The sequence below is a fragment of the Cavia porcellus genome, unplaced genomic scaffold (assembly GCF_034190915.1).
Source record: "Cavia porcellus strain 051 isolate PalLab524CR breed Dunkin Hartley unplaced genomic scaffold, mCavPor4.1 scaffold_25, whole genome shotgun sequence".
NCBI lineage: Eukaryota > Metazoa > Chordata > Mammalia > Rodentia > Caviidae > Cavia > Cavia porcellus.
Genome location: NW_026947508.1, coordinates 8347825 through 8375587, shown reverse-complemented (window position 1 = coordinate 8375587; position 27763 = coordinate 8347825). Strand labels below are relative to the sequence as shown.

Below are 27763 nucleotides of genomic sequence, written 5' to 3'. Positions count from 1 at the left end.
CTTTTTCTTTCTTTCTTTCTTTCTTTCTTTCTTTCTTTTTTTTTTTTTTTTGTTTAGTTTTGTTTTGGTACTGGGAGTTGAACTCATGACCGTGAGCTTGCAAGTCAGGAGCTTATGCCTCTGAGCTAAATCCCCAACTTCGAGACGGTATTTTCATAGGACATTAGCAACAATCAGTTATAAATCACTTGACTGCTCAACCAGTTACTGCACACAGCATACCAGCTTCTGTTGCTGTGCTTGGTGTCTTGGCTCAGGATGCCAGACACTCTTTCAGGGTGGAATTTTTGATGAATCTCAAGTACAATCGGTGCCGCAATTGAGTCTCTCAATTGCTTGACTGAATGCTACTGTTTTACTCAGATTCTTCCCTTGAATGTTTAAGTACTCTCCCATATTGAGTAATCTCAGAAAAGCATATGCCTCTTCTGCATCCATCTCAAAGCACTCCTGACACTGGAGATCACCTGAGGGACTGCTCCCCAGTACACTTTACCCCAGTGCCTGTGGAACCTGGGCATTTTCATTGTGTCTCATGGTACTGTTAGCTTTAATCAGCCATGACATATCTTCCATTTTATTCAGTTTAAGTGTTCATTTCAATGTTATTAAGCTTATTCAAGAGTGGGCTTAAAGCATGTTACCCCAAGGAGGATAAAATAAGACTATGAATGAGGCAGAATTACTCACTATGGATGCACTATGACATTTATGGTGTCGATGCATCTGTACAGAGAGGAGTCCCAACAGCTTCAGTAATTGGTAGATAAAAGCTCCAAATTAATGGTTACCATATCAAATGAAATGAGATGCCATAATTTTCTAAGCATGATGGAAAGGAAAGAGCAAACGACCTAGAAGAATATGTGTGCCATGTTTGGCTTGTTTTCTAGGAACTGCACACCAGTGCCTGAACTATTACTTCCCACAAGAAGGACCAGAAGATGCTTAGCTAACTGTAGTACCGAGAAATTCATCAGTGAGAAATCTTCCAGAATCCTTGCAAAGCTCTCTTGCTGCTTGCTGTAGATCAATTATGGAAGTCATTTACATTTGTAAAGGCTTCCTAATTTCAGTGAAGTTTATAAAGTACAGAATAGCAGATACTAAGGTGTAGTATCTCACCAACAAAACAGTCACATACACCATAGAGGTCAACAATTCCAGCCAGAAAGGCTTAGACCCACAGAAGTTATTGATGGTTGCTTAGTGATTATGTCCTTGAAATACAATAAATAAATAAGTTCCAGTATTAGTCACTTTACTTTGCTCTACAGAACACCAAACAGGCACAATTTGAGGGAGGAGAAGTTTACTTGGTTTATAATTTCCACTGGCTTCATCCCAAAATTGCTCTTCTTCAAGGCAGAAATGGCGCAGTGAAAGGGCCTGGTGGAGGATAGCTGCTCATCCAACAGCATCTATGAAGCAAAGAGAGAGAAAAGCGAGGGACTAGAATATACCATCCAAAATCATACTTGCAGTGACCCACCTCCAACCAGGCCCCCCTACTCACAGAGAGTCAGCTAAAGTGCACCATGATCCAATTGTCCTTAAAACACATGAGATTTTGGGAGCATTAGTGTTCAAATGCATGTACTGTTCCAGATATATGGTGGCAAATATACTATAGTAACGTTAAATAATAATTCTTAATTTAACTACAATTATAAAATGGTCATTGAATAAGACCTTTAAAACAAATAGAGATTTAAATAACTCTTAATGCTCTTAAGACTTAATATTTTCTTCCACTTGATCATTGCTTATGCCAGTCTAATCTGAATTGCCATCCCACCCCACCCATTATCTTCCAGGGCTACAATGGCTTCCATTTTAAATTGCTTTGCCTCTTACTGTCCAAGGTTGCATTTTCCTACCTGTTCTCTTGTGAGCTGCTACTTAAAAGTCCTCCCATTCCCTCTACTGTCTCAATATCTACATCACTACATCATTGAGGAGGGGACACAGAGCAGTGTACAGGCATGATGTGCACAGAGGATTCACATCAGAGCTGAGCAGCACAGTCTTTCCAGAATCTATAGGGATTGTGTTTTGCTTTGTTCTTTTACAGTAAATGAATCAGCTTAACTTTCCCACCATTGTGTACCTCATACTGGGGAGAAAGCCACACTTGATTTCCTGCCCCTAGTGTCTCTTTCCTAAGGAATTTTTATTTCTCTTGAAAAGATCGACAGTTTTTAGCATCTCTGTTACCAAGAAACGCAGAAACAGAAAATGCCCAGAGAGAAAGATTTCTCAGCAATGTTGTCTATCTGAATTCACACTCTTGGCCTCTGGAAAATTTTGCCTTGAGTACCACTCTCCTCCAGCCACTCTGATTCTTCCATGACGGCTTAAGGGAAATGTTTAACTGATCTTCTATAGGATTTAATTAATGTTTCTATCTACAAGACTCTGGCAGCAGGATCATACCAGCCCATATTAGAACCAATTAACTTTAAAGAAATTATCGATTATCAGGATAATTTTAGGAATCCAAATTTCCTTTTCCATGATTTCTTTGGTTTTTCTGGTTTGCCTCAGACTGTGATTCAGGTACAACAGCACACGTTAGCAATCGCACAGGCTCCACTATGCCAGTGAAAAGGAAATGCAAGGCAATGCTGTCATCCATCACAACTCTTGGCAGTTAGCTGGGGCCAACCTGCATGCAGTCAGCTGGGGCCAACCTGCATGCAGTCAAAGACCATGTGAGAATTCCTGAACACTCTGAAATTTTGTGTGAAGCTTCTCCTCAGGTAGAATACAAGCAACTATATTTTGAGGTTGGTAATTTAGTATGTAACTTCCACACCACAAATACAGTCCCAAAGACGCACTAGGACCTCTTGGAAGAAAATGGTATTCACAATTTTGGGGTCTACTAACTGGGAACAGCATCATTTCAAAGATATGAACTGACAGTGTATCCACTGAGTATATTCGTTGGCTTGCAGATGTGTCTCAGGGTCCTCCAAACTCTCAGAAAATTCCAAAATGGTTTGACATTGATATGGCTTGAAATTCCTCTGTGCAGAAACCCATATAAACTGTCTGTCAGGCTCTCTGCATGTTATTGAAGTGCCAGCTTATGCACTGTGTACGCAACCTCCCAAATCTAAAGACTCCTAAAGAGCCTTGAGGTTTTCTCATGATGGTGAAACCAGTGAAGTAACTTATCTTTAAAGTGTCACTCTCTTTTCTCTCATTAAAATCTTCTGATCACATTTTTGAGCAACTAATTCATCAGTAATGGGCCTGGACAGGTAAATGTGCACTGCATTAAGAGCAAATGACATGCAATTTCAGTCCAGTTTTCATTTTCTTATATTCCTTAATTTGTTACAGATAAAATCCACAGACTTTGTGGTTTTAAATTTAGTTCAAGAAAATATTGCATCCTCTGAGCATCTTGGGAAGATTCAGGGCCCACATGAAGTCCATTCAGTTGGTAAGGGGTTGGAAAACTCAATGTTTCAAAACAACTAAACAAGAAACAACCACTTAAGAATAAACAAAACCTAGGAGGTGACCACAGCATATTTTCTTTGCAAGAGGATAACAACTTGAGAGGAAAGAGAGGATAGCCCTTTAGAGAAAAATTTTAATCATATAAATGTAACCAGAAACCTCATTCAGTGAAACTGCCATCTTTGCATTTGATTTGCCTTCCCTCATGCTTGAAGGTATTTCTCTCTCTGTCTCTCTGCCTCTGTCTCTGTCTCTTTTTCTGTCTCTGTCTCTGTCTCTTTCTCTGTCTCTGTCCTCTCTCTCTCTCTCTCTCTCTCTCTCTCTCTCTCTTCCTCTTTCTCTCTCTCTCTCTCTCAAGTCTATTGCTTTACTGTAAACAAATTATATTTATATTCTACATGGTCCCTCTGTATCTTATTTCAAATGTTTGGTGAGAGACTCAACGAATGAAATTTATTTGCTTGTTCCTCATAGTATTAAGACCTAATGGTTTACAACCCAGCTTATAAGTAACAACATGGCCCCAGAGCCACTTGCAACCTATTCTGGTTATACTGGCTGCCCAGTTTATAAATACTTTGTGTAATTAATCTCCATTAACATCATTTGTCTAGATGTCTCTTTACAAGAACAGACTATGAAGATATCAGGTCTCACAAGAGGATCCGACACCCGACACCCGCTGCTGAAGATGGTCATAGTAATTAATAGGACTTCCCAGCACCACTGGGGAGTGATGGGGATAGCATTATACCAACTCAGGGGTGACCCTGAAGGATATCATGGAAGTAGGAGCCTCTAGTGAGCAGCACTCCCAGTGGTACATTTGATTGCCCATGTGGTCTGGAGTGGACAATGATCACAACTGTGGTTGATCAAGGATTCAAGAAACTGCTAATGTTTTCACAGGGTTGATGAATGCTGACAAGGAGATCGAAGTATGTGGATAAATATGTTAAAATAAGAATAAACTGAGACACTGTATCCTTCAGACAAGTCCATCCAAGAGCACCCACCACAGGAGACTCTCAGTGATGCACTGGATCACATGCATGCTCTGTCAAGGTCAGTCAGAGCCTATGCATCAGCCCAGTACCCCAGAACTTCCTCCAGAAGGAAGACACAATGTGGCCATGGTGATAGAGTTAGAAACTGTGAAAGGTGGATATGAACTCCTTGATGATGTACACTTCCTAATCCCCAGACACTGTGGCAGCTTCTTCACACAAGGAGATGTGACTAAGGTAGGAATCTTAAGAGAGAGAAAGATCAGTCTGAACTATTTATGCACACACAGCACAATCACAAGTGTTCTTCTAGGACAACTCAGTAGGGCCACTGTTGGGAGCCGCGGCCGAGCCCGGTCGCCTTACTTGGCGGACGTGAGGCCTGTAGGAAAGAGCAAAGCCTGAGCTAGATTACCCCTCCCATCGAGTGTGCTAAGATGGCGCTTGTCTCCTGCTTCCTGCTTGGTAAACAACCCGCTCTGTAAGATAGTCTGCCTAGCAACAACTGATGTTAGCCAATCAGCCCGCATCGCGCGCTTTGAACTGATTGCCCACTGTAACCTTATAAAAGTGAGTGCCTCTCCCGCCAGAGGGAGAAGCACGAAAGGAGCCGCGGGGAGCGGACCGGTAGAGGCTTCGGCCGGGAAGAATCCCGGGGCAGACTGTGCGGAGAAGGAAAATAAAGAGAGCCTAGCCACTGCCAGATCTTGTCGCGTGTTCTTCCTGCCGGCCGGGAGCGACACCGACAGGCCACAGTCAGAAAACATATGAGTAAGGATGCATGCAGCAGTCAGAGGAGAAAAAATACTGGGTTATTGACTTTGACAAGGGAGGAAGGTCCCAAGACAAGAAAAGAGGTGTGCTTGAAACCTGGAAAAACCAACATATGCATTGGAGCAAGAGCATCCGAAACAACTCAATGCTGCAGGCTGTTCCAGACCTCTGAACTCATTTGGTGGAGATGTGTTGATCATTCCAATATGTTTGTGACCATTTTTTACAGCAGCCACAGACAAAACCCCAACCCACCTTCTCTACCAAGCCTCACTGACATTCACCACTGCCAGGTAATCTATCACCTGGTGAGATCAACAGGTGACCAGAAAGATGGCATTGTTCTTCTCAGAAGCAGTGAGGCTCATGCAATAGTAGAGGAGGATCTAAACATGCTAGTTGTCTTCAGTCCTTTGGACATGTGATTGATGGAGGAATGTTTTTCAGTGCTTTATTTTGATTCATTTAATCCTCATGATGACCAGTGAGGTGGGTAGTATGTTTCCACCCACTTTATACATGAGGGAACCAAGGCACAAGGGGTCAAGTAGCTCACTGAGGTCACATAGATAATGAGCCAAAATGAAAAATGTGATCCCAGGCTGTATGGACCAATTGCTGAAGGTTAGTACATTGGATTTTGTTTATGTTTTTAAAATCGCTTTTGCCTTCTTTTTATTTTTCAAAGGGATGTGGTGAGGTCATAGCATTTTCATTGATCATTAAATCTTTTGCACCATGTTTCCTGTCTTCCTCCAGAACAATGTTTCTAAAATACAAACCAAATCTGGTTGCTTCCCTTAATTGAAACTAAGCTGTTTGTCATAGGACTTGGTTCATTGTACTTTTCTGTTCATGTACTTTGAATTCTCTGTGAGTTCATCTCACTCTTCTGACCGATGTGCATCACCACCTCATGGATGCTTCTAATTTCCCATACTCTGATATTTTCTAAGCGTGGGTGAATCATCCTCTGCTTGAAGATCCATTTCCTCCACAGTAAATTGATAAGATCAAAATACACCTCTCTTTTGGCTGAGCCTTCAAAAGAACCCCAAATTCTGACATTTTCAATCACCAAATGTTTCATTGTGGCAATGAGACTGCCTGGGTCATTGATATGTGGGCACAATTTTGTACATGTTCATGATCTGAGATTCAACCAGGCACATGGAGTTAAAAGATCTCAAGAACACTCTAGCATCCTTTGGGTCTGAGAGTGTCAAGAGGAAAATAGTCTGCTCATGTGTCCTCCCTGTCCCGATGGAACTCTGATTGACCTGATGACAAAGAAAGGTGGTCAAGAGTAGGCTGTGTAGAGGGCCCATAAGACCCAGAAGAACCTCGATAGAACACAAGAGAAGTGTATTAGTGGAGAAGGGAAGTAGAGCTGAAAAAGTTGAGAATACCCTTCCTGGGAAACAAGCTATCGCCAGCACCAGGAAATGGAGCTCATGTGTGGAGAAAAGCTTTTATATCCTAGGCTGACAAGTCAGTTTCACTGTTCAGGTCACCTTCTGCTACGGCCTTCTGCATGAGGCACATTTTGCAAATGTGACCTCTACTTGTGCTGTTTGCACACTGTGTGATCTCCCTGGATAAGACCCATAACTTTCTTCTACTGAGATATAGCAAGGATGACAGCTTAGATGGGACTATGTGTCCCTCATTATAGTACACTAGATCTGCTGACCATTGGGTCCCACTTGTCTCTCAGTTATTGATTTAAGGAACTAAGCTCTGTTTAAACTTATGTGGCCATGCTGTGGATGGTTATAGAAGCTGAAGGTGAAGATCTCTGGCCAACAGCTAGTAAGACACTGATCACTTCAGCCTCCAGTCTTAAAAGACTGTGTCCTTCCTTGCCAGCTTGGATACAGAGCCTTATCCTTTGAACTATAGATGAAACTCTAGTCAAACTCTTAATATTCCCCCCCATGGAACCACCAAATAAGAGGCCTGATAAACAGCCCAGTTTACAAACTGTAGTGCAAAAGATATATACTGTGAAACACTGGAACATTTGTGTTGCTATTATTAGATAGAAACTAAAAACTGACAGCTCCTTCTATCAAAGATGGTGAAATGTAACTCATGCTTCATGATGCTTGCTGAGGCTCAGAGAATCCATCCCACTTGCTTGTGAAATACTGGTTTCAATGTGAGGACCAGGGTCCAGTGTAGGACCACTTCTTCTGTCAGTCACAGATGAGAGTGTTGGTACCCAGAAAGGCTATGGCTGCATACAAGGGAGATCTTTCAGCTCTATTCCTTGCATGGATCTGACCAGTAATAGTGCATGGGGTTCTTCCAGTTGCATCATGCAAACATGAATCCACACAGCTATTGTGTGCCTTACAGCATGATGGACAGAGGTTATTCCTTTTCTTATCCCTGTGAGCAGAGACACTGACATTGACCAACCAAGAGAGAGTGCTTTGTAGAAGTGGTAAGAACACAGAAACTTAAGCGAATAAAAGGCTATACTTCCTCCTTCAAAAAATACACTTTCCAAGTTCCTCTTGGCAGCTAAAGCTTTCCAACATGGCCTTGGCTCTGATAAATTCCTCTTGGAAGCCAGAGATCTGCCCTAGGGATTCCCATGAAAGACCTGAGTCCTGGCTCCCCACAGTTTACTATCTCTTCCATTTTTCACCTTTATTCTCCGTCCTCTGTATCTTTTCCCCAAAATACCATCAATATATTTCTGTGTCCACTACAAGGATGACTTGATCCAAGATGTGTTTAGTTGCAGGAGCATTTCTCGGGCCAACCAGAGACATTCTCAGCTAGGATGTGACCACTCACATTGAGCCTAGGAACGATGACATGACCCCTCCTCCAGTAAGGACATGGACCTTGCAAAGCTTTGTCATCGTGGTTATGAGTTCATCAAAGAAACTGATAAAAATTGTTGGCACTAATTCTACAGAGACCTTATGGTTTAAAGCTTCAAGAAAATTTTAAAGGCATTTTCTCCTTTTTTGATATTTATTTTTAATTGTTAGAGAATGTTGTTAAATGTAAGCCTGAACACTGACAGTATTGGAATGAAACACAGTTATATTTTCTGGAAAATAAAGTGAAAGAGTCTTCACTCCATCTTATCCTCCATAACGGGGTCATAGTGGATTAGCAACTTTTTCTGAAATAAAGTAGAATTCAGCAGAATCTCTAGCTGTGGCAGAAGCACAATGACCTCACATTATTCAAGCCCCCTGTGATTTTCATAAACCTTTTATATAACTGACTACAGCATTTAAAATTTTCTGGGAGCATGGGAAAGAGAAAATTTGCTTATCAAATAGAGTTATGCATCCATGAAAACCATCTTCCACATGGTACCAACTCACTAGTATTCCTTGGCATTCCAAGCGCTTCTTGTAGAGCAAGGTGTCATCACGGAGGATGTCATTCTCACAGCTCACAAAGAAGGCCTTGGGAAGCTGAGCAATGGTCTCATCATCTGCAAGAAGTGGTGTATGGTGTACATCTAACAGATGTTTGGCTTCCAAATAGGCAGTCTCATTAAAACATCCAGGAAACTGGGGTTCCTTGTATTTCTTCTTGAAACTCTTGGGGATGTTGTCAGGGCTGAGCCATTTCCTGTACTTCTTCCATGTCTCCGGGGGTATAAAAGCACCTTTCAGTATGGCATCTTTCCAGGAGAGGTCAATGGACATATATTTACAAATGCACATTATCAAGAAGTCCCATGTGAGAAATGGAATATTATGGTTCTGGTGAGTGGATGGTAACTGGAAATTGATACACTGGACAACTGGATAAATCAGGATTTGAGCCTGGATCTTGGGAAGATCTGTGCGTCCCACTAATGCCTGAGTGATCTGGGCCACAAGTCCTCCTCCAATGCTTTCTCCACAGACCACAACCCGGGAAGGGTCCACACCATAGCTTTTCAGCCTCTTCAGGAAGTGGATGGTGGCATTCAGGCAGTCAGTGGTAATGACAGGGAAATGGTAGTAAGGAAGCTTCCGGTACCTGAGGAGGAAAATGGGAACAAAGAATAATGTCCAAAGTGTCACTACAGGTCATCTGAACACAGTGTTCTACAACCCTTAGGAAACCTTCCCCAATGAATTCTTCAGAATGACCCTAAGAAGTAACTGTGGGTATCCCCATTCTTTCCTATGGTAATAGGAACTATATATCCAAAGTCTGGCTCTGCAGGATTCTACATGCTTAGTGTAAGCTCCAGGTCCCATGCTTCCCATGCATGCACAAACTCCCATGAATGAAAAGCTACTAGCTTTGGAAGAGGAACAAGCAGCAATGACGGAGAAATGGCAAGTGAGCCTCCTGCTGGTCCTCAGTTAAGGACCACCATGGTGCAACAGTGTCAAGCACAAGGCTGGAATGACAAGACAATTTTCTGCAATAAACTATTACATTTTATGGCTGGGTCCATTCTAATAGACCCAAGTTGAGACCCTGGTAAAGTTACAGAGGCATAATGCTGTCAAAAATTGAGAAATTCTCACCCAGGAAAATATTCTAAATAAGCTCTCTGGCTTCCCTTGCCCTGAGCCTATTTGAAAAACTAATTTTCATCCATCTGGGGAACACATTTCTAGTTTCCCACTAGCTTTGCTGTTGACAGCATCTCTAATGCCTAGATTACAGAAACAGCTATGGTGGTACAGCCAGGGACTTGAAAGCTGCTTTTGCTGAGAACATGGACTCTTCCCTTCAGCCTTCAGACTTCTTATGAGTAAATAAAATGGGATTAAAGGCTTGGCATATTTGCCCTCATATGATTTCTGTCTCCTTTGCTCTTTGAACTAAAACTATAGTCAAATTATACTAAGCTGCAAATAGATATATTGATCATTTAAGAAGTATTTTGTCCAAGATTATGCCACAGGGTTAGTTTGCCCTGTTGTCAGTTGGTACCGGTATGTGTCTCTACTACACCTTGCATTTTGTTCAAGCCATGAAGTTACTTAAGTGTTTATACAGGATTTTGAGGCCAGCAGTAAGAAAATCTCCTCAGTTCCTCAGCAAAGATGAGCTCCTTTTTACCCGTCAGTACTAGGCCAGGCTGTTTTGTACTTAAAATTGATGCCATAGACACAGAAATTCAGTAGACACTAGTTCAAGTTGACTGTGATCTCCCAGTGTCTCACAAGAATAATTCATTTTCTAGACAGAAAAGTGAACTCAGAGCCTTCATTCTGAGCTAAATTTTCAGCAGGTCTTATGCTTACTGTTTGAGTCAATGTCTGGCTACATCACCAAGTTGCCTAAGGTAAATTCTAAATTGTGATCCTCCTATCTCTTGCCAGAGGGCTGCTTTAGTCTCTCTCAGCAAAATGCTCCATCCCCTCATTAAAAACTCCAATTTGGCTGAAGTCCTCTGCCCCAAACAAAACTTTGCCTGTGTATGAATTGTACATTTGCAATATACAATTGCAATATATTTGGCCCATTCTGGTCTCTACCATCTCTGGTCAAAAGATGAAATTCTTCATGTTACATTCCCATTACCTGTCATGATGGTCATAGGAAGGCTATAATTAAAGCCAAGCTGCACTAGCTCTCAGGCAGAAAAAGGAGAGAACAGGAGGAGAGAATACCTCTCCCTTTTCCGTGTCCCCCAGGAACCTCCTCCCAGCCATCACCCGCTACAAACCTCTGGCAGCCCCAAGCCCCTTCTCTCCCTGATCATTCTTCAGTCATTCCACTGGAACTGGTCTCATTCACACCCCAAGGCTCTACAAATAGAAGATAAACTGAGCAGCTTTTACCTCACATAAAGGTACACTGAGCATTCTCCTTGCAGTGGCAAAGTAGGCACTCACTCCCACCTGTATGTGCATTCTGTTCAAGGATCTTAATTATGCTCCCACGATCTTTGGAAGCACAGATATTAATGGTAGAAAACCAAACATAATGGTAATGATTTATGAGGCATCGTATCCTGGAAAAATGTTGTTCTCTTCTGTGTGCCCAGAGAGAATTTGTGGTGCTCAATGACCTGCTGGAGTCATACAGCTGCACTCTCCACTCAGACTAGAAGCAACCAAGGTTAGAGGGGGACCATCAAACATTCAGACTCCAACAGGAAGTTTTTCAGGTTCTATCACCTCTCCTGTCTACAGTGGGTTCTCCTTCCTCTTTGAGCTTTCTTGGGGCCATGCATACAAAGCTATGAGTTGTCCCTACTGTCCTTGCATAATTCAGGGCAATGTTTGCTTGCACTTGATCACAATTATGTCTTGAGACATATTTCACCTTGGTCCCAGTGTGAGTTATGGCTGGGAGGTAGGTAGGTGAGTAGGCTAGTACTTAATGATACAGTGGGAATCTACAAAACAGTCATCTCAGCCACAGCCAGGATCTTGACCATGACCCTCAGCCAACCTTGACCATCATATCATCTCCTCCTATCTCAGTCACACCTTGATGGAGAGAAGGGATACCATGAATGTTAGATACAGCATCCTTTCTCTTTTCTTTTTATTGTTTTCTTTTAACTATGTGTATTCCTACAGGTATTATTTTGATTTAATAGTTTTAAACATTAGTTTTAAAGGATCAGGCTTTTTGTAATTTTGTAGTTATTTAATGTAACATTTTTAGCACTAAGTCAGTTTGGCACAGGTTAGATATAAATAGCAATCACATTCATCATATGGAATCTGTACCTGTACATGATGCACCTTGATATTACAGTAAGATGCATTCTTATCATGGGGTGTCCTCAGTGTCATTTATTAATTGGTCATGTAACAGTTCATATCAGCGATGTGATGTAGTGGTCACTCTCACGGGACTGATCTGTGCACTCTCCTGCAGCAGGCATCTTGTGCCACTCTGAATGGAACTGCATCCATGTCCTGGAGTGCATGTCTATGAATGCCTTTTGGATCAGGGACTCGTCTCTGCTCTACAAATATCCAGGAAGTCCCCTCCCATTTTCTTTTTCCCACAAAAAGCCGAGGAATGTCTCAAAAACTCACCCCACTGACAATACCACAGAATCTGTTTCCCGAGCCAGGAAAACACACACGTTATGGTGATAATCTGCAACACAAAAAGCAAACCGAGGGTGCCCCATGAGAAGTGTTCAACATCTTCCCAACAGCCCATGGAAAGCAGACAATACATGGACATGGAGTAATGTCCTATCTCTGTTTCTTACTCTGGTCTCCTCCTAAGTTTGCTGGGCTATGCTTCGAGAAAGTCCCTCATTTTCCCAAATCTCTTGAATGCTGAGGAGGGAACTGACCTTGGGTACCACGTACAGAAATTAATTGTGTATTAGGGAAAACTGAGGACCAGGAAGGCTTAGGGAACTGAAATGAACAAAGCCAGAGCAAATCAATTAGGGCATATCTTCTTGGGAATGCTAATAATTGGGTGTATTTACTTTGAGAAAATTAGCAGTGGCTGGATGGGGCATGCTATGAGTAGCAAGGGTATCTGAAGTTGTAAAATGTAGATCCACTGATGCTAGTGGGCTGTGCTGCAGACCAAATAATGGGCTCAGCCTTTGTCAAAGACACCACTTCTCAGCTTTTTCAACATCCTGGTGTTAGCACAGATGCATCAAGCAGTCTGTTCAAGTCTTGTGCAAGGCTAAGCACAAGTATGGTTTCAGGGCCTCTGGGTGGGGGCTCAGGCACCTGGAGATTCCTGTGTTCAGGGGAATCAAGCAGGGCTGTGGGGTGTGGTATGGTAAGATGGGATGGAAACAGTGACAGAGTCACTGATAGGTCATCTGATTCAGCACCTACGACAAAGATCTGCGCTAGCATGTTCAGCCCCATTGCACATTAGTTCATCTGGAAACTTTCTGAAGTCCCAAGACCTGGGTTCACCCTAAAGAAGGACTCATCAGCCTGATGAAAGTCAAGAGTAAGTAGGACATCAAAGATTCCAGAGAAGGTGATAGATAGTCAAGGTGAAGACCTCTATTGATCATGACCTGGGCCCTGCAGACCCCGGCAATGGTGTGTCCAGCTCAGTTTCATTGCCAGCTCCGTCACCCTGACTTCTCTTTTCCCCAGGTGCCCCTGATTCAGAGCTCTGCTTTCCTTTGCCTGCTCCTGCTTGGACTGAGCATGGCCAAGTCAGAGTGAGGCAAATAAGGTATCTACTGTGGGTACAAAATCCAGACTCTAAGATACTCAGCTTTTCAGAAAGAGTACATTGATGCAGAATATTACAAAACCAAAAACAATGCCAAAAGATACAACAATGAGCAAAATAATTTAAGTTTTAAACAGGCTTCTGCTTTGCATTCATAAAAGGCATACAGCCCTGCCTTACTATTCTTTTGACATTATGTTCAACTAGTCTTCTGCATTAATATTTTTCTTTGAATATTTCCTTACAGTGTAGTATTAATTCTAGTGACTGAGAATTTTGGTGCCCCACATTTTGAAGACTGAGGTACTTGCCCTCCTGGCCTGCCCCAGGCCTCCACCTGACTCAGAGTAATCCTCTTCCTCCTCACTGTAGTCCGGATTTCAACTGTTAGGCTAGGGGTAAAATGCTACCTTCTAGAAGAGGCTTAGTCTGATTAGAGGGACTCAAATACAATGCCTATGGGTCACTGTCCTAGAAGCCAGATATATCAGCGAGTGAAACTACCCATTTATGTGAATTCTCCTGCATTGTCTAGCTTCCTCATTGACTGACAGGTACATAAGGATGAGAGTTGGGTCTTTCTCCTCAGTATCTACTGTGCATGGAAAGGGTTCATCCCTCAGTACATGTTCAGTAAATATTTACTGACCCATCTTGATTTTACCTTTGGAAACGACTTTTTCCCTCAACACAGGATGGCACCAGGGAACTGTGCCTTGGATCTAGTGAGACTGATAACTGTTTACAAGAGTAGGTCCCATGGATGGGATATTTTCCTAGTTAACATCTTCAGGGGAGATGGTGAGCCTCACTCATGGGATTACACTCATGCTAGGAAAATATTCTGTCACAGAGTTTACATCTCCAACCTTGGGCACATCTTTTGGAATTTGGTGAATTTCAAGTGGAGAGGGTTAGGTAAAAGGGGTTTTCTGGAGGTGCAGGGCATGGGCAAGGGAAGTTGAGTTTGCATCTCCATGGTTCTGAAGAGCTGAGATTTAAGATCACTGTAGCACAAATCAAGACTGGCCATGATTGTGAATGGGAAGAGACAGAGGAGTCAAAGGCCAGTGTGTGGGACTAGGACTATCACATATTACAAGACACTGTGCTTGAAGTTAGCAATTCCATCAAATTAAGTGAACACCATACTATATCTCTTGTCTCCTCTGAAGAAGCTAATTTTTCCCTTGATTCTCTCCCTTTGATTCACCTGAGATCTGTAGTGAAACTACCTTGTTCCAAGGCCCATGCTCTCCCATTCCTTAGGGAAACTCTTTACCCAAGCTTCCTATTATCCCTCCTCCTCCGTGGTAGAAGACAATGCCTCCAAAGGAGTTACTGGATGTTGCCTTCGGCTGGAACAGCCTCACAGGGATTGTCCCGTAGTGCAGGTCAGTCACTACCACTTTAGGGTCATTCGTCTTTCTGAACAGTCTATCATGTACAAAGCGAGCAAAGGTGGGCATAGAGCAAATATTCAGCTTCTCTAGTATGCTCCCCTGTTGGAGGCAAAAAGAGGAATATGAGGTAGAGGAGAGATTAGGATCTTGAAGACAGTTCTTGCCTACTTACCACTGGTAAGACTTCTCATGCTTCTCTCCTGTCTCCTGCATGCATAGTTGGCTTAATGCAGCTCTGTGGAGCACAAACCAGGTTTTCTATCTTGCAATCACATGCAAACTTGCCTTTATGCCAAGGGGTGGCCAAAGATATCTTGCAGAACCTTCTCTATCCTTCTCTATTATTCTATTGAACTTGTGCCATGGTCCTAGACTTCTCTACCCCACCTCAGAGCCAAACAAACACCTCAGTTCATGAGCCAAACGAATTTCTCCTGTTTTTAAATTACCTGTTCTGTAGTATTGTGAAAGCCACATATAAAACACAGAAGGAAGTGTGATTTTGCCAACATCGTAGCCCAGTTTGTGGCAGAATGGGAAGAGGGCACTGAATTGAAAAAAGTCAGTTGACTTTGAAGAAAGGCATCTGACTTACATCTTTACTGTGTTTGGTTTTATCCTCAACTTGACTCAGTCTGTGATGACAAAGCTGTTTTGTCACCTGTTTCAATCCTCTTCACTGCTTACTACTTTAAATGCAATAAGATTCACTATAACGCCCATTCTGGTTTGAATATTATCTTCTTCTGAAGTCCTGTAATGTCTCCAATGTTTAGATTTTATTGATCTTGTTCTGTACTTTTTGTTCAATTTTATGATACCTAATTTATAGGCAATTCTTTTTAAAGCATCAAGAGACATTATGGTAACCATTGTTGATTACCTTGTATTCTGTTTTTATATCATGTGGTATGTCTATCCTTTGTTTTGACTGACTGCTTTGTTTTGTCACATTTGAAATTCTCTTCCCCCCCAAAAATAATAAGAAATATGGGGTAATAAAACCCAAAATATGTAAATGTTATAAAAAAGAGAGGAAAAGAAAGTGCTCTGAAGGATACAACTGCAAGTGTGTTTAGGTGTGTAAGACAGATGACCATATTACTAAGTTTTTGTTGGATCATTGAACACAACTGTTTGCATTCTCACTGTTTGAAGGTCCACTTTATATGCTTTAATCTTGTAACCTGAACAACTATTTCTAAGATGACAATATGTAATCTATTATTTATTGATTTCTTTCTTTTTTTTTTTTTTTTTTGAAATTCTGTATTACTTGTAACCTTATACTGGTTTTTTTTTCCCTTTAAATAAAATTAACAAAAAACAATCCTCTTCACTGCTTACCCCCGGCTCTGGGTTTTGGAGCACTCTTAAACTCTGTCTATGTTCAGCAGAAAAGAGTAATGTGATTATTTCGGGATGTCATGTGAGCACAGATGGGAGGAGTACTGGCAAAAGGTACATTAAAGGTGTGATTAGAAATACATATATAACATGTGCTTAAATTTTGAGTATTTTATCCCAGAACAGAAACATTGTCATAAACTACATCAAAATACTCACCCTCACTTAAAACATTCCCTTCATCACTCTTGCCTCTTTCTGAAGCATCTGTGAAAGTCTTCTTTTGTGAGTGTCTTTGGTTTTTCTGTTGTGGCTGCCTTGATACCCTGAATCCATTTGGAGCATTTGCCTTTCATGGTCTCTGTGACATTGTGGGACAGTCAGAAGTTTCATGTTGCCATTGATGAATAAAGTGGATAAAAATGTCCCATAATGCTTTCTGTTGAAGGGCACTGGGCACCAGCACTCACCATATTTTTTAAATCACAAATTCATGAAGACACTCATGAGACAGGACTTCTAGACACACTTCACAAAGTGGCAAGAGTGATGGGGTTAGTGTTTTTGAAGTGACAGGTAGTATATTTTAAGGAGTATTAATGACAATGGATCCTTTACTATAAAGTAATTTTTAAGTTTAGACATTTCCTATGTCTTCCAACTACCCTCTGTACTTACCAATTGTGTTTTTTGAACTAACATGCTAACTCTAATTGTAAACAAGCCAATCTTGATATTTTGTGAAATCCAGTTATGAGGTAAGGTATTGCCTGTACAAAGTACACCATAATTATGTTAGCTCATCTCCTCCACCAAGCTCATATTTGGCCTCTATCTTTTTCCTAATTACAGGCTTGTTTGGGGCCCCAGAAATAAAAGAAAAAGGCTCCACATATCCAAGAGAACCAGGAAATTTGGCATTTTCCTACTTTAGTGCTTTTCTTCAATAGTAGCTCACCAGCTAAGCACCTGTGATGACAGCTGCTACACATTGTGACAGAGTTCTGGCATGGATGGGTGGATGAGCAACACTGAGGTCCAGAGATACTAATTCCAAAGACCTCTCAGTCTTTGGAGGCTGACTTGGAGTGATCCACACTGATGGTGAAAAATTCCATCAATTGTCCAGATACCGATTTTTTTTGGCCAGTTCTCAACCTAATAATCCCTGCCACATGTCATCTGATGAGACAGATACAACTGACCCCATTTCACAGATGAAAGAGACACAAATGTCTTTGCAAACATCCCAGATCCCACAGGTAGTGATAGTGCAAGAATACATATATATTCTGGCTGAAGTTGATGCTTTTTTGCCTTATATCTCTTCACCACCTCAGAGATAATCAGTGTGAGTTCTTTGGCTGCTTCTGGATCACCAGGGTTGGGACACTGAGATGAACCAAAGTTACCTACCTTCTACATGGGGAAAATCCCTTCTGCAATTCGGGGAAAATGTTGGTGTCTTGCCACCCCCAAATTCTGATAAGAGACCAGCTGATGTGACCAGCCTGAAATGGTAGCTGAAATAACTTGAGTTCATCAATAAATAGTAGCTATGTGGTGCCTTTCTCTGTGCTTAGAGACCGGTTTAAAGTTGAATATAATAGTCCCAGGCTTCAGAGCACTCACTACACCTATGTAAGATAAATACCTGGTGGCAGGTAAGTGCTACACTGAAGGTGTCAGCCACCATGAGACCATTAATGTGCAGGAACTGCCTCTGATTGGCACTCAATCTTCAGAAAAGAGCCTTGCTGACTGGTTCCTGGTAAGTGTTTCATGCTGAAGGAAGACAGGGAGGCAGTTAGTGATATTAGAGAAACTAGGGCATGGGAAGAAGGGGGTGACAGAAAGGAGGAATGAAGCATAGAAGCAAATGTAAAAGAAATGGAGAAAGGAAAGACAGAGTTAAGGAACAAAGCAAGGAGGGAAGAAAGGAAATTGTGAAGGAATGAACCATGAAAGGAAGAAACGAAGCAGGAAAAAAAGGAAAAGGACAAAGGGAGGAAAAGAAAGAAGGAAAGTAGGCAAGGATAAAGGAGAGGACATAAAGGTAGGCAGAAGGAAAGTGGAAGGAAAGAAGCATAGAAAAAGCAAAAGAGGAAAAAACAAAAACAATAACAGAAGGGACAAAGGAAAGAAGGAAGAAATGGAGGAAGGGAGAACGGCAGTAAGAATGGAAGGGGAGGAGAGGAAGAAACAGAAATAAGGATAGAAGGAAGAAAAGGAGTGAGGGAGGGAAGAACAGATGAGAGAATATAAAGAAGAAAGGAAACAGGGAGGGGAGAAGAAAAATAGATGAAATAAATAAGGGAAGGAAGCAGGGAAACAATAAAGAAAAGAAAGAAGGAGGGAGGGAGAAAGAGAATAGTAGATACAAAACAAAAATGTGTCAAATCCTACCTTACCTGTCTTGAGGGAATGTGCCGAAGGAAGGAAAGGAAACAAAGAGGGAGCAGGAGGAATTACAGAGACAATACTCCCAACCCACGAAGGGACCCGAGAGAACACTCACCAAGGTGATCCCATATATAAACAAGCAGTCCAGAATTCTGAACTTGACAGGATGTTTCAAGGCAGAGGGGACATCTGTGGTGAGCAAATGCTTAAAGATGGTCCAGACAAGGAGTCCCAGGAGAAAGATGGAGATGCCCAGTAGTGGCACCAGTAGCAGGATACTCATGATTGAGCCCTCAAGGAGCTGCTCCTGGAGAAGCCAGCCTGGGAACTCACTGAAGATAACCTGGCTGATTATAAGGCTCCAGCTCCACCCACGCTTTCTGGCCCTGCCTGATGTAGTGGACTGATCTGACCTCTTAGAAGTCAACTAGGCAAAGGGAGCTCAAGAAACCTGCTCCCCAAGGAATGCAGTGTCCAGGAAAGCCCAGGAGGAGTTCAGGATTGGGCCTTCCCACAGATCAGAAGGGAATGGGCTCACAAGGTACTACAGCTCCCAGGGATCTGAAAAGGTGGTTTCATCTAGGTCGCAGAGGTCACCTACGCTGAGGTTCTGACTCATCCTAGGTGGAATCTGTTTAGGGTGAGCAAAGTAGATCTCATACCCTACTCCTTAGTTCACGTCCTGGCAAGCACATTACTGGTGTTTGTGAAGTGTGTTTTTCAAAATAGTTCTGATCATTGCTTTCTCTTGAAACAAAGCAAGTGTCCCTAAACATCCCCTTGGAACCATTTCTTGAAAGGGATTGGGAGGTCCTCATCGGCCTCCTGGTCCTAGGAACCAGAAATATGTGAAACATTTCCAGAGGATTTTGGAGTGATTGCCTGAACCTTGCTCTAGCTAGAGGCCCATAGGGTGCAGTAGGGCTGAGTCCAGCAGATGGAGTTTTGTATGGACTAAATTTTCAGTGCCTAGGGAAGATTTGATAGGAAGAGGGAAGGATCATTTCTCTGAGTTGTTCATTTGCTTGTCATTAAAAAGCACATAGTATAAAACATCATCATAGTAATGTTAAGTGTGCAACACAGAAGTGTTAGCTAAGTGTATCTTGCTATGCCAGGCAGATTTCTTGCAAAATGGAAGCGCTAAACTCCTTGAACAACTCCCCTCCCAGTGTAAAGCCCCCTGACTCCTTTAAGCATCTGAAACTTTTTTACCTACCATCTACGAATTAGATTATGTAGTGTGTGTATTTTTAAGACTAAGTCACTCCACTTAGCACATTGTCTTTATGCTTTATCCAAAACATAGCATCTGATCAGTTTGCCTTCTATTAAAAGATGGAATATTATTCATTATACTACCTACCAAATTTTTCTACTTTCATTTCCTGGAATGGGAATGGAACTCACAGCTTTCTCTATGTGAGTCATAAGCTCCCACTGAGGTGCAGCTACAGAATCTCATTTTCTTTATCCATTCAACCAACAATGCTTGCTCTTCTGAGAGAGAATAAATAATACCCCAGTAGACTATATGTGGTTGCGCAAATGCCCTCTAACTTTATGCAGAGTTTTGTCTATGATAAAACAACTGTGTACAAGTAGGCTTAAGTAAAAGTGCACATAAATTGTAGGTGTTCAGTCTGAAGGATTTTCACAAAATGACCAAACAAAAGAAACGAGCCACAAATCAGGACATACACATCTCTGCTATGTATCCTTCTCCCTGTGTCAACTGCCACCCTTTTACACACCTATCAAAAGAAGCCAGTCTCCTTCATTTAACAGCCCAGTCTCATCTTGCTGATATTTGAATTTTATATTAAGTGAAATCATGCAGAGAGTGTTCTTTCTGTGTTGATTCTTTCACTTAATGCCCTGCTTGTGATATTCTCCTACATGATGTACATCAGTTCCTCTGCCCTCTATCTTACATAACCAAGAGAGCTCTTTAAATTTTCTGCTGTTGACTGACAGTAGAGTTTTTGCCAGTTGTTCATCTGTTATCTCTGCTTTCCAAATACACAATTTTTCCTACTTTGTGAAAATGGAGATGGAAGCCTCTAAGTGATTTTTCTTTGCCTGTTAGTGCCAATGCTTTGTCAGTTAAGAGGTATGGGGGTGGGGTTTTGTAGGAGCCTATTTAAACTACTGTTCTTAACTAAAACAATTGCCACAACATTGATTAGATCAAGGCTTATTTCCATGTATCAACATGTACAGAGCTGACTATGGTACTTCTTTTTCTCTTCATTTGACTAAGTATGGTAAATAAGGCTAGCTGAGGTACTGGTATGTAATCTCTAAAGCCATCAGACAGTCTGCTGTTTCCTCACATAGTGTTCTCTAGAAAATATATAAACACAGCAGGATTGCAGAGCCAGTCAGCTCCAGGAATGTCAAGTGGGTGTGAGCCTCCAACAAAAGAGGCTATGAGTCCCTGGTGCACAGAAGTTTACATAGCAGAAACTGAAACAACAACTTGCAAAAACAACTCAGTTGAAGACTTCTGGGAAAACATGGAGGACAGATAACAGCAGCTACAGAGGCTTTCTGAGATAGCCAGCTTAGAATATAGGAATGGTGCAGTGTGAGGAGTCCTAAGCAAGGGGAGATATACCCTGCCGACCGAGGAATAAACTAAACTGAGAGAAACCAAATGGAAATGCAATCCCAATGTTATGACCAGAACAGATAAAATCTCAGCGCTGAAGCTGGAACCCGTGCCTCTGGAAACCGTGATTTGAATTTTCTGCCTCCGCTGCTGCATCTGAATCAAAACAGCAGGATAGAGATGCAAAAGATTTGAGAGTGGGAATCAGCGAACCGAATTGAGAGCAGAAATGGTGGGGAGTTCTGATTTGACCTGCGGTGAGTGAGAGGAATGGGGACCCTTCCATAGACTAGGAGGCTCCAACAGAGAACATTCTGGGACCAGGCAAACTAGCTGGAACAGGACTTTGCAGTGACTTTAGTTGCATATTCCCCTCTCAAGCGGGATTGGTGGTGAGCACATGATCTGGGTGGAGCCACAGACTAAGACCCAGTAGGCTAGCTCAAACCAGGTCCTTGCACCTGGTGGTGTACCCTAGCAGTGGGGGTTTAGCTCAGTGGCATAAGCACCTGCCTTGCAAGCAGGCGGTCATGATTCGATCCCCGGTACCAATAAAAAGGAAAAAGACAAAAAAAAAAAAAGCCTTCAGTAAGTTGACCTGGAGGGGTGCGCCCAACATACACTGCCCTGTCTGTGTCTCCCTAGTACACTGCAGTGGATGGGGACACCTAGCCAGCGGATTCAAACAAATCGTAACCCACAAAGAAAGAAACTGGGCCTCCTATATGCCTGTATGGAAGAAACAAAAAATATGAGAAGAGGAGGAAACAACAAAGTGTCCTCGGTTCCCAATCCTGAGAACACTGATTCAGGAAAGGTAAATGCAAAGGAGAATGAGAACAGAAAACATGCAATATCAGGCATGGCACCAATAGACACAAAGTGATATCTCCAGAGCTTCATAGATGAGTTCAAAAGTGAAGTATTTAACAAAGTAAAGAAAGATATAAGTAGAATGGTTAGAGAAATGCTAAGCACCAAACAAGGATAAAAAGATGGTGGAATGGAAGAACAGAAAAAAAGGGGAGAATTGTTTGATGGAGAAAATAGAGAAAACATAGAATATCGGAAGTAGGTTCAAAGGGATTACCAGGAAACTAAAAATGCTGTTGAATGCTGGCATAACAGCTTGAAAGAAACTAAGGATAGATCATCTGAACTGGAGGACTGTTTTGTAATGTGGGAGCATGAAATGAAAAACTTCTTAAAAATAACAAGAAAAAAACAGCAATAATACAAAGGCTAGAAGATGATAGAGGAGCTATAACTTAAGAATTAAGAACGTAAAGGAAGAAGTAGGGACACAAACAAATGAACTACAAAGGCTATTCACAGAAATAATCTGGAGAATTTCCCTAATTTAGCAAAAGGTAGATACTCAGATCTATGAGGCATACAGGACTCCAGCCACCTACATCCCAAACAGAACTACATCCAGGCAAATAATAATCAAAATACTAAAAATCCACTATAAGAACAGAACATTAAAAGCTGTCAGAGACAAGAAACAGATCACTTTCAAGGGAACACCATCAAAATTAAAGAAGGCTTCTCAGCATAAACCATAAAATCATAAAGAGCATGGGGGGAACTAATTCAAGCTATGAAAGATAATAACCTCCAGCCAAGATTGATATATCCTGCACAACTGTACCTAGAAATTAATGGAGAAACAAGGTGCTTCCAGAAGAAAGAGGAACTAAGGGAATTTGTAATCACCAATTCAACTCTACAGAGAATACTGCAGGACATTCTAAAAAAGAAAAATACCAAGATTCCAGAAATAGTGGCAGAGAGGCCACAATGAATGGAGCAAAAAGTGAAATGAAGAAGACAAACAGACAACTAATGATAGAAAAAGAGCTCAACAGCAATGAGGCAGAGAAGGTTGGATGGTATGAACAGCTATTTTGGAGAAAACAAGACATCATAATAGCTAATGCTGATTTAATATCTTGTTTTGAAGTCCCATCAAGCTTTTGTTCTTCTGGTTCCATCGGTCTTAATATGTTGTATCTTATTGGATTTTATTATATGTGTTAATATAAACAAAAACTTTTATAGACAAGGAGATTATGCAGAAACCATTGTTCATTTTCTGTTAGTTGGTTCTAAATACCCTGTAATACTGTCATTCTCTTGAACAGTTTTACATTGTCTTGACATGTTTGATGCTACAGTATACGAAGTTATACTCAAAGGTTTCAAGGAAAGAGACACTATAGCAACTACTTTTATGCCGGGATATCTTGTGATGAAACACTATTTTGCTTAAATGGTTATGTTCTGACCTGTGCTCTTTTGTTGTTATGTCCTCTCTTACCTCAATCTCCTTTTTTATTATTTACTTTTTTATTTGTATCCTTTTAATTAAGGGAAAAATGAATAGATAGCAGGATATATTATAGTAACCCACTTTGATTTCCTGTTAACTTGATTTGAAACCCTGTATTGCTCTCACGATCTTGTTTTGATTGATTTTCCTCTATTCTGTTTTGCTTGATAGTACCAAGTTTGAGAGTATAGGAAACAACTGTGAAGACAATAAGATTCACTATAATGCCCATTCTGGTTTGAGTATTATTTTCTTTTGAAGTCTTGTAATGTCTCAAATGTTTGCGTTTTTTTGTTTTGTTCTTTATTGTTTTGTTCAATTTTATTATAACTGATGATATAGGCAATCCTTTTTAAGATAGCAAGAGACATTATGGTAACCATTGTTGATCGCCTTGTATTCTGTTTTTACATTATGTATTATGCCCATCCTTTTGATTTGACTGACTCTGTTTTGTTATGCCACATTTGATTTTATTCTCTTCAAAAAAAGTAATAAGAACTGTGGGAATAATAAAACCCAAAATGTATAATTGTCATTGTAAAAAAGAGAGGAAAAGAATGTGCTCTAAAGGATATAACTGCATGTATATTTAAGTGTATAAGATAGATAACCATATTACTCAGTTTTGTTGGATCATTGAACAGAACTTTTTGCAGTCTCACTGTTTGAATGTCCACTTTATATGCTTTAATTTTGTAACTTGAACAACTATTTCTAAGGTGACAATATGTAATCTATTACCTAGTGATTTCCTATTCTTTATTTTTCTGAAATTCTCTGTAACTTGTACCCTTTTTCAGTTTTTTTCTTTTCTCCTTAAATAAAATTTTTTTAAAAACCCTCAATTGCTACCTTAATTGTATTATGCAGATTGATTCCTGTCCATGTCATTCTCCCTGCATTTGGCAAAGATGCTTTTCTCCCTACCTGGCTAGCCAGGTCAAGTTATTAACCTAGTTCCCACCGTCCTCACTATCATGGAAAGACATCCCTTGTTCATGGATAGGAAGAATAAATATTGTGAAAATGGCCATTCTTGAGCCACCGCCTTCTTCACAAGATAATAAACTCTGGAAGAGGCCTTGGATCAGTGTCTTTGTCCACACATCCTCATGGAGATTGGCTTCCCTTAACTGCAAATATGCCTTGATGTCTTTACTCTTGCCGTGGGTTGCACTGGAGATGGGAGATGGAAATTAATTTGCTGGAATTCCAATAACATCTCAATGGAATTATAAATATAACTTTTGAGATTATGAAGAAGATTGGAAAAAGGATTATAATACTTGGATTATCAAACTCAGTATTTGGGTTTACAATAGGATATCACAGCAAAGAACATTCAATTTATTGGTTGCAGATATGCATGCAACATGCTTCTACACTATATCAACTCTGGCCAACATCCAACTTTTGCAGCATAAAAAGAAACACCTACATAAAGGAAATATAAATGTAAACGGGGTTTTGGAGTAAAAGGAATTGGCAAGAAAGAAGCAGAAGGCACCAAATGAACATTCAATTTCAGATATAAGTAAGAACCACTTTCCCTTGGGCAAGAGACAGAACCACAAGGAAGACAGCATTTTTCATCAGAAAGGGCTATAATCACAATTGTTTTAGAAAGAGTACAATAAACTCCCTACCTGTCAAATATTAAGGTCTGCTGCCACAACATGTGGTTTTGAAGGTTGAGGAAGACATTAAGTCATAAAGATGTGTTTTGCTAGAAGAACTGTGAATGAGAACATCCCAGGAGGTGAACAATATTGGTCTCCATGCACTAAAGGCACCTGGCACTAGCAAAGCTAAACATACTGCAGAGGCTGGATGTAGAGAAGCAAGCAGAAAGATTTTATCCCCAGATCACTAATAAATAGAGTAGAGCCATTAGCACACATCGTAGAGCCTGACATCTGTGCATGACATCAACAGTGACAGACACTTTAACAAAGGCATCAGCAAGGAAATAAGGTGAAAACAGCCTTGACAAAAACATCATCACCTGAAGATGATTGTAAACATGCCTCTAGATGCTGGAAGCATCACCATGTGAGGGCAGTAGTCTACTGAAATACGTCATCCAATATTAAACAAGTAAACAGCAAACAATACTCATCAAGAGTGGGTGAGGAATTAGTACTCAGAGTTACTACAAAGATGAGTGCTGCGGAGCACACCTGTACTTCCTCCACCTGGGAGGCTGAGTCAGGGGAATCTTGAAATCCAAGGTAGACTGGGCTATGTGAAGACAGCTTGTATCAAAAACCAATAAACAAAACAGTTTTCAGAATTGCTATAATACTTTCAATTTTCCTTTTAACAACCAAAAATGATGAGACATTCAAAGGAACAAGAATGCATGAATCAGAGAACAAGTTAGCATCTCCCAGGATCCAGCCATGCTGGAATTTGGGGGGATGAACAAGAAAGAAACATGACCTCCTTCCTGGTAAGCAGTGGTGGCAGCAGGAGCAAGCAGTGGGTGCACTAGGGAGAGAACAAGTCGTTGTCTCCTACGAGCCTACCAGCACGTGGGCTGAGAATCTAATGTCCTATCCCCACCCTTTTGCCCCGTTAGCAGCTGGATGGTCTGGAGGACAGACAGAGTTGATAGCAACTAAGACACATAATGCAACTAAATGCTTGTATTGTTTGATTGATTATGCTCACCTGGGGCCAGAGGTCTAAGCTTCTCTTGAGATGATGACCATATGCAATATAGCAAATATGGGGCATTTTCTTCTATCTTCTCTTTGAAGGAAAATATTGTTTTAACTGGTTTGCTTTGTTCTGATTGTTTTGCTCTATTCCATATTCTGTTTTGATAGGTTTTATAATGTTCTGGTTTTGCTTTGATTTTGCTATACCTGATTGAATGGACAACTATTGTGAAGATAACAGCATATACTATGGTACCTATTACTGTTATCTCAGTAACTTGCTCTGAAGGTCTATAGCAATTTCACTGCTTTGTCTCAATTGGTGTTGTTCTCTCTTGTTTTGCTCTATTTTATCACTTTCAAAATAAAAAAGGTATAAATCATATAAAGGAAAACATAATTAAAAATTGTCATTGAGAAGTCCCAGATGTTTAACTTAACAAAGACATCAGAGCGGGTATTACACACAAAATTTTCAAAACTAAAGAAAATCAGGCTTAAAGAATTACAATATCATAACCATGTTTCACCAAAAAGATAAAATAATAAATAGAAACTACTTTTAAAAAATAAGTTAAAATGAAGTCATAGAACTGAAAGACAAGTAACAAAAATAAAGTATCTTTTTTTTACCATAATGTCTCTTTCTTTGAAATAATAGTTGAGCATACCTTCACATACAATAGTATTAAACATAATGACATGGTATAAAATCATTCAAAAGAATGAAAGTATTACAGAGCATTCAGAGTCAAATAACAGAAAATGTACAATGGCTACTGTACATCTCATTTTCCATAGAAAATTTGTTTATACCATCACACATATTAAAGTTCAATAAAACACAACATGATAGAACCAATGGAAACAGAACAAAAGCATGGTAGAACTTCAAAGCAAGATGATATTAAATCAACAGTGGCTGCCATAATGTCTTATTTTCTTCAGAATAACTGTTCATGCCATCACACATAATAAAACCACACAAAACAGAAGAAAACCATTCCAACTAATGAATGAAAACATTATAAGGCTTCAAAACAATGTAATGGGGAATCATGATTATCATAAAATCATACCATAAAATATTTCTTACACTAGGTAGAATATATGGTTTTTATACACAAAAGTTTGATTTATTTCACTTATGAGTATGGACTCAAGCTGCATCCATTTTTTTATAAATATCACAATGTGGTCATTCTTTATAGCTGAGTAGTACTCCACTGTATAAAAATACCACAACTTATTTATCCATTCCTCTAAAACTAAACCTAGACCCATGTCAGTCACCATGTGCTAAACTAAAGTCTCATTGTATCAAAGATATAAGTATTAAAACAGAAACACTAAATCTGCTGTAAGACAAATTTTAGGTAAAAATCTTGAAGACATAGGGGTAGGTAGAGAATTCATGAATAGGAATCAAACCATACAGGAAATATCTCCCAGAATCAATAACTTGGATCATATCTTATTAAAGAGTTTCTGCATGTCAAAAGAAATCTCCAGCATAGTGAAATGAAAATCCACAAACTAGGAAAAAACTCTCAGTGACTTCTACATAAAACATATAAAGAGTTAAAAAATCCACAAACTGGGAAAAAGTCTTAGTGACTTCTGTC

At 40.5% G+C, this 27763-nt stretch overlaps 1 protein-coding gene across 1 annotated transcript; it reads right to left on the bottom strand.

Moving 5' to 3' along the window:
- Positions 1 to 8221: 8221 nt before the first annotated feature.
- On the bottom strand, positions 8222 to 18899 carry LOC100735934 (arylacetamide deacetylase-like 4). The gene is made up of 4 exons (XM_003471411.2): positions 18639 to 18899; positions 14653 to 14872; positions 12239 to 12302; positions 8222 to 9257 (listed from the first exon to the last, which is right to left on the bottom strand). The coding sequence occupies exons 1-4, from the start codon at positions 18804 to 18806 to the stop codon at positions 8483 to 8485; spliced, it is 1227 nt and encodes a 408-aa protein (XP_003471459.1). The 5' UTR covers positions 18807 to 18899; the 3' UTR covers positions 8222 to 8482.
- Positions 18900 to 27763: the final 8864 nt, after the last annotated feature.